This window comes from Phlebotomus papatasi, chromosome 2, assembly GCF_024763615.1.
Source record: "Phlebotomus papatasi isolate M1 chromosome 2, Ppap_2.1, whole genome shotgun sequence".
Lineage (NCBI taxonomy): Eukaryota > Metazoa > Arthropoda > Insecta > Diptera > Psychodidae > Phlebotomus > Phlebotomus papatasi.
In genome coordinates, this window is record NC_077223.1 from 93,940,778 (window position 1) to 93,948,367 (window position 7,590).

Here is a 7,590-nt window from a genome sequence, read left to right on the forward strand (position 1 = left end):
TGATTTGCTTTAAATCGAAAATTACATTCATAAATTTCGTCCAGTTGCAACTCTAAATTGAAGCTGATCTAAGGCTATGAAGGGCTTTAGGGGATTGTAGGCATGGTTCGCACAGAGTGAACCTTCAAACGATGCGAATTTTCTCTTTGTTTGTAAAGAACTGATTTACCATTTCTCATCTCGTTTCATTATCTCAATAATTATCTATCCTATGGCTAAGAAAAGACGAACTAGCTCTTTGCAAACAAACAGAAAATTTGTGTTGTTTGAAGGTACACTCTGTGCGAACCATGCCAACATTCCCCTACTCCTGTTCTTTTTTTCAATATGGCGTAAGCTTTATTAAAAAAATTGTGTAAATCAAAACCTGATAAGGTAAGAGCGCCAGCGATCGGCAGTGTTCCTCGGATCGTCAGGTTATTACCATATTGTTGTACCAATTCAAATGGATTATTGGCTACTTTTTACCATTTAACTCTCACAAGAATGCAACGCATTAGCTCAGATTTAATTTATAATATCAATTTTCCGTGAGACCACATGATTAAATTCGTGACGATCCGCGGTACAGGGTACATCGTTGTTATTACACCTATTTTTTTTATTAAGTTATTATAAAAATGTAAAATTCAAATGCACAGATATAGTTAAATGGATCACTGATATACCGATCCGGGGTGCTTTTCCCTTATTGTGATTTTATGCTTTATGCTATTATTTTTACTCTTCGTAACACAAAAATTTAAGCCCTCAAGGAGCTCACCAAAAAAGGTTGAGCGTGTCAAAGGAATAAATGATTAAGATAGGTGGCCTACGTCCGTTGGGGTGGAAAAGTGTCTAATAGGCCGTGTGTTCTACAAAAGGCAAACTTGAAAAATTAAACAATAATAGGATTATTCAATTGAACAAATGATTTTTCTGGCTTTCCTTTATAACTTCGTAATATGGTTGATAGATTTATTTAATAATCTGCGAATGCATCACCATGACCAATTAGTTATTAGAAAATCTGCAGTAAAAGTTTTGATTAGTGTAATAAACTTTTCTTACAAAATGCAGAGTATAAGTAAATCAAGTTTGCTGCCCTGTATTTTAGTAGGTGTTTATTTAAAAAAAATGCATTTTTTATTTTATTTAGTGCTTATTTTCTTAACAACAGAATGTCGAAGAAATTATTCTGGGTGAGTTTACAAAAGATGATATGGACAGTCTGGGATAGTTCACATCTATCGAAACTGTTCTTCCTCTAGCTACCGAGTTGCAGTTATTACAACAAATGATCCTAGAAATTTGGACATGTTACTAAATTGGCGCAAGTCAGGAATAGACTTTTGGAGTGGTATCAACACTATTGGACTCCCAATGACTGTGATGGTTCCTCCGTATCTCCATAAAGACTTTTATGCTTATCTGGAAAGTAACTCTATTCCATTTGAGGAGAGGATTTTAAATTTAGAAAAGTAATTTTTTTCTTTTTTTATTTACCTATTACATATTTAATGCCTCATTTCTAAATAAGAAAAAAATACGGTTAGTGAACACATGATGTGCTTATCACAAAGCTCTATTTCGAGCTCTAGAATTCCTACGTTTCTCTTGCAATTTCATTCCTTTCTATGATATTGCAGATTTCAACCTGTTCATAATATGATCTCTATGAAGAGTCTGTCAAATTTTGAACTTGAGGAATTATTAAGAAATTTTGTCAAGTATAATTTGAATGTTCGTTTAGATAACCCTTAAAAAAATTATAGGCATATTAGGGATAATTTAAAAAATCACATTTTGAAGAACAAGGGAACGACACGACGTGGTAATAGTAATAAATGTCGTTTTGTCTATGCAAAGGCAATCTTGTGAAGCATTATGAAGAATCCCCCAAAGACGCTATGTTTCTAACTGTTCATTTTCTTAAATCTTGTAATATCTAGAGAAAAATGAACAGAACTCGAAAATATTTAGATAGAGTATAAAATTTGTTAGTATACCATATTAGGCAAAGATATGTGGGTGCAAAAAACCTCTAATCGATGATGAAAAGCCTTCAATGTATTCGGGATAAATCTTTGCTGCCAATTTTTGCAGATTAAATACGTGTTCTCGAACACCAGTCTAAATCTATTTGTTACCTTATTTTACTGATCGTGCTTCAAATTTCAAATAATAATTCAAATAATTTTCATTTTTGAAAATTATTCGCTGCATTTTGGCAAATATCTTTTACATGATGTAATATTACTTCATAAGCTATTAATCAATTATATCTTCGACTTGCTAAGATAATTTAGGTCGATCTGGTAAATAAAACTTTAGATAGTAATAATATTTTAAGGATTATTATTAGTAATCTTGGAATTAATACTTATACATAAAGAGTAATATTTACTTAAAAATTATATGTTTCATTCTCCAGTGGAGAAAGTAACAATTTTTTTTAAAAAAATATTGTTTAATCATATTCGCAATTGTTTAAGTCTGATATTACGACACCATTAAGCATATTGAAAAGAATATTGAAGGACATTCTGAAACCTTTGGCTCGAAACGGAGTTTAGTGTCACATACCTTTTTAGGGTAAAGTGATACAAGTTGGACCAATAGTGGTACAAGTTGGACAATTTCGCGGTTACAAATTGAACAGGGTATTTTTTCTTGATAAATACAGTAGGAAATTTTTATTTGTATATTTTATGTGCTATAGTTTTATTTTTTAGGGGCATAGAGAACACAAGAAGAGGGAGAGGGAAAAAAGAAAGAGATCATGTTCGAGATTATGGTAATTTTAGGAAGGTCATCGAAGTGTGGAAGTCGATATCTATTACCGTTTCAATTAAATACGTCGGTTCCGAAGAAGACTATTGTAAGTCTACTTACAATAGTATAAAAAGATGGTATCATTGGATGCAGGAACCTTAGATCTATATCCCCACAAAATTTTATGTTGATTAAGATATTCCTGCAAAAGTTACAAGAAAAAAACTTAAAATCAGCGTGCCCAATTATTGAGTTTTATGCCCATAATTTTGCTATAATTAATTTAAAAGTAGTGTTAACTATAAGATATTCAATTCGTAAGTATGATAAAATAGTTTCAAAGGCTGAAAGTATACTAATTACAGTGAAATTAATGAAAATAAATTTTAGCTATCAAACTTTAAACCTCTTTCCTGTAAAGTTTACATTTTGGACTTACAATAGTCTTCTTCGGAACCGACATGGGTCACAAGATTGGAAAAAATGGGAAAAACAGTATTTTTAAAATAGAGGTATTACCATTACTTTATCGATCCATCACCGATTGTTACCGATGCAGTCGGATTCAAAATTACAAGATTCAAAAAATCTAAATTTAATCAAATCCGTTAAAAATAGGCCCTCTAGGGTAGTTGGGTGATTTTTCTGGAGATAGTTGTCGATGTTGACATGTTCAGCTGGACTACCTCTGAAATCCAAAAATGAACGGAATCGTGAGGGTCAATTTTGAGAAAAGTAAAAAATATGTTTATGGAGGGGATAGAAAGGGTGGGGGTAATTTAGGCAAGTTAGTTCTCTAGAGAATGTTAACTTGCGGAAGAGGGTCACCGAAGATCGGAAACCTCTCTCTGGGCTGCTCTCCTGTTTAGCAGCCCAGAATGGTGAAAAGTTGAAAAAAATTGATTGGCGAAAATTTTAAATTTCCAAAATAGAGATTTTTTGGCAAATACAATATAGATAAGTTATATAAATCAATTAGGCATCCCTAGCCTTGTCTAAATGATTTCCAATTCATTTTGTGTTATGATTAAAATTTTTGAATACTATCGTACTGATCAGAATGAAAATTTTATTAAACATATTGAAAGTTCTTCTTTATTGCCCAAAAATATATCTTTTCTTTCAAAACATAAAAAAACCAAATAAGGCAAAGTGCCCTCAAGTCGACCGGTTCCTCAATTCGACCGGTAGAGTTATTTATTCAATTTATTTATATTTGCACTAATATTTGGCGTATGATCTAACATTAATAGGTTAATTATTCCATAAATAAATACGAATCAGTGACAATTTTATAGAAATTAACCATTAAAGCATTCAAATATTGACCCCCGGTCGAGTCGAGGAACCGGTCGACTCGAGGGCACTTTACCTTACATAAGATATTTTGCATGAAGGGCTAGCGAAAATATTCAGAAGACATTGATCGTTCTTTCCTGATTATTTTGAAGAGTTTATTCTTCGCTTGGTATAAAAAAAACATTTTTTTTGTAAAATAAAAACAAAATTTAATTTAGAAATAAGGACTTCATGAATAAACCAAAAATTTTATTTACTTTTGTTAGGTAAACTTTGCCATTTAATTTCAAAATTCTCTTTATCTAGGGTAAATTAAGCTAATTCAAAACCTGCTCCAAATGGAAATTTTTTGCTACTTCAAATGGAAACGTCATTGTTTTCATGATAAATACAGTACTAAATTGCTATATTTATATATTTTCTATACCTCAGTTTCATTATTTAGTTAATTTTGCTCTAAATAAAGCGAAAATCCATTCATATTCACAAATTTTAATTTGTTAATTTCTAAGAAAAATTAAAAGTGTACCTTTTCACCATCGAATTTTTCATCGATCGACCATGTTTTCCAAAAAAAAAAACACAATTATATGAATGTTGTTTATTTGTTTCGTTTAACATTTATGTCATATTTCTTTCTAATTTTAGTTAAATTCAGTGCTAATCTTTATTGTTAACGGTACGTGAAGTTTTCAAAAGTAATAATTACTTATTTCGTGAACCAAAATGGTTTTTCTGAAGTGTCTGCAAATGCTTCAATAGGAAACCCTGGAAATATGATTTTTTGGAGAGATTTTCCTATTGTTTTAAATGGAAAAGGAGAAAAGACCAGGAATAAGAACAAATCCTGCACTCAGGAGCAATTCAACAAGGTTTTGGAAGTCTTTCGTCGCGGTTTCACTTACACTGTTTGTCTCCAATTAGAAATTTTCGCTTGTCTCCATTTGGATTAATATGTTTCCAAAAGCATTTTATGCACGCGTATTTTTCTTGTATTTAAGAAGTTTTCAAACTATATCTAAAAAATGTTCACTAAACAGTAACATTCTAGAAGAGTCAATGAGCAAATTTATCTAATTCTCTTGAGAAAAAATATGAACTTAATGTGTTAAATCTTCTGTCAAAGTTAAAGCGTCTGGAAATGGTTTTGAATTAGGACATTTACCCTATTACGTAAAACACATAAGTATATGTATGTGCATAAATTTAATCTTGCATTTTCAGACTTTTTGAGAGAGAAGAGTTACGACAAAGAGCAGCACAAGGTCTGGAAAGAAGTCGAAGGAAATCAAGTCGCAATGATTTTGATTTCGCTTATTATTGGACTCCTGATATAATTAATGACTACCTTTGGTCGTTATCCGAAGATTATAATAAATTAATAAAGGTTAAAAAGGCTGAAAAAAGTTACGAAGGTCACGATATTCTTGTTGTTAGAATTTCTAACTCAAGTTTTGATGGTACGAAGCCTAAGATCTTCATTGATGCTGGAACTCATGCGCGCGAATGGATTGCACCAATGGTGGCAGTTTATCTTATTTATGAACTTGTGGAGAATTCAGATGAAAATACAGACTTATTGGCTTGTGACTGGATTATCATACCTTGTGTTAATCCAGATGGGTATCAATATTCCCATGACAATGTAAATCATATTTAGCATATATTTCATTATACATTTCCAGTTAATTTATTTTATTTGACAAATAATAAGAAAACTTTCTTCCATTATATAGGATAGGTTATGGAAGAAGACACGATCTTTTAATGAGGACAGTCCTAATTGCTTTGGAGTCGATGTAAACAGGAATTACGATTATCGTTGGGGTTATGGATCAAGCAGTTTTAATGAAATTAACGTAATTTTTTCTTGCTAATGCAATATTTGGTAAAATTACTCTTGTTTTATATTATTTTTTTTTTAAAATTTTTCCAGCCGTGCAATGAATCATACCCAGGCCCCGACCCTTTTTCTGAAATTGAAACGGAAACGGTTGCAAAGGAAATGAAGAAGGAAGGGGATGGAATTGATCTTTATATAAGTTTCCATTCATACGGAAATTTTTTGGTCTATCCATGGAGCTACGACAAAAGAATCCCTCATGATAACCAAGAGGAGCTTGAAAAATTGGGTAACATTATAGCGTATGCAATTTACAGTGGTACCGAACGTAACTACACCGTTGGAAATTCTGCCACTCTGCTCTCGCCAGCTTCTGGAACCAGTGAAGATTATGCATCTGGTCGGATGGACATCGATCTCTCATATACACTTTACTTACCTGGCGGAGGGAAACATGGATTCGATTTACCTGGCGATCAAATTGCTATGGTTAGTAATGAGGTCCTTGTTGGGTTAAAAGCTGCTGTTGAGTATATCGAGAAAATTGACTCGGATAAATTTAATATTATCTATCGTATGCGTACATTAACTAGAAGTATAGAAGATTACTATTAAATTAAATTACTTTTTTTTAATAAAAGCGTTATAAAATTAAAAAAAATTAAGTATTAATGGTTCCGAAAAAGACTTGAAGAACTTGAAAATGATCAATTTTACATTTAGAATAAAATTAACTTTCAGGTATAATATTTACGGGGAATGTAGAGGATATATTAAGGAGAATTCGAAAAGTAAAAAAAACGTATTTTGCAAAAAATCAAGTTGTTTGTCTCTTGTTCTGAGCCGTTGATATTAAATTACAGTTAAAAGGGAAAGTAAGTGAAAATGGCTTTGGATTCTTCTTGAACTGATGATGCTATACCCTTCACAGTAAAAAAAATTAACACTATTATAGTGTGTAATCTTTCACACCACTATTATAGTGTTAAATTTGGAAAAAGTGTTTAATTTAAAATTGTTTAATTTAAAAATTGTTAATTTTTTATGTATAAATTCAAAAATTGTTGAATTCTGTTTATTGTTGAATTTTCTCTTCATTTCGAAGATTTTTATTTTTTTGCCTTTTAGACATTTTAATTGGTTTTTCCTGTACTCGAGATCCCCCTAATGCGAAATGATTACATCTGATGCTCGGATCTTCACGATATATTTATTATGCATATAAATATTTGATGTTCTATATGACTTTTTCCCAATGAAAAGCATCTCGACTGAAGTATATGTCTCAATTGGAAATTCAACAATTTTTACACAACTTTTCTTTAAAAATTCAACAAATTTGGTTGAAATACACAAGGCCCAAGAAACATTTTTTTCTTAATATAGTGTTGTTAGAATTCCTTAAGTAAGGCACTATAGAACCAAAAATCTTTTTATTTGCTTATAACGCTCTTGGTCCCATCATTGAGATTACTATAAGTAAAGTGGCGCACTCTTAAGGCTCTTAAGAGCTCCTATAGGAATTTCTACAGAAAATTCTCACTTTAAGTCTTTTAAAAACGCACTAAAAGACTTGTTTAATACTTGGTTCTATAAGGCAGCTATTTTCCTTCTTGGGGGCTTCACACTATAATAGCGTTAAAAATTATGATCAAACTATAATAGTGTTAATTTTGGATCATATGACAAGAAAT

The 7,590-nt window shown here is 31.3% G+C and overlaps 1 protein-coding gene across 1 annotated transcript; it reads left to right on the top strand.

The window, feature by feature from the left end:
• The first annotated feature begins 1,085 nt into the window (after positions 1-1,085).
• On the top strand, positions 1,086-6,713 carry LOC129802492 (carboxypeptidase B-like). The gene is made up of 5 exons (XM_055848385.1): positions 1,086-1,181; positions 1,251-1,460; positions 5,278-5,698; positions 5,790-5,912; positions 5,990-6,713. The coding sequence occupies exons 1-5, from the start codon at positions 1,117-1,119 to the stop codon at positions 6,509-6,511; spliced, it is 1,341 nt and encodes a 446-aa protein (XP_055704360.1). The 5' UTR covers positions 1,086-1,116; the 3' UTR covers positions 6,512-6,713.
• The last annotated feature ends 877 nt before the right edge of the window (positions 6,714-7,590 follow it).

Excerpts from the sequence above, each read along its gene's own strand:
- LOC129802492 (XM_055848385.1), top strand. The coding sequence starts at position 1,117 with ATGCATTTTTTATTTTATTTAGTGCTTATTTTCTTAACAACAGAATGT. Across the intron at positions 1,182-1,250 it reads TGTCGAAGAAATTATTCTGG|CTACCGAGTTGCAGTTATTA; the intron begins GTGAGTTTACAA and ends TTCTTCCTCTAG. Across the intron at positions 1,461-5,277 it reads AGGATTTTAAATTTAGAAAA|ACTTTTTGAGAGAGAAGAGT; the intron begins GTAATTTTTTTC and ends TTGCATTTTCAG.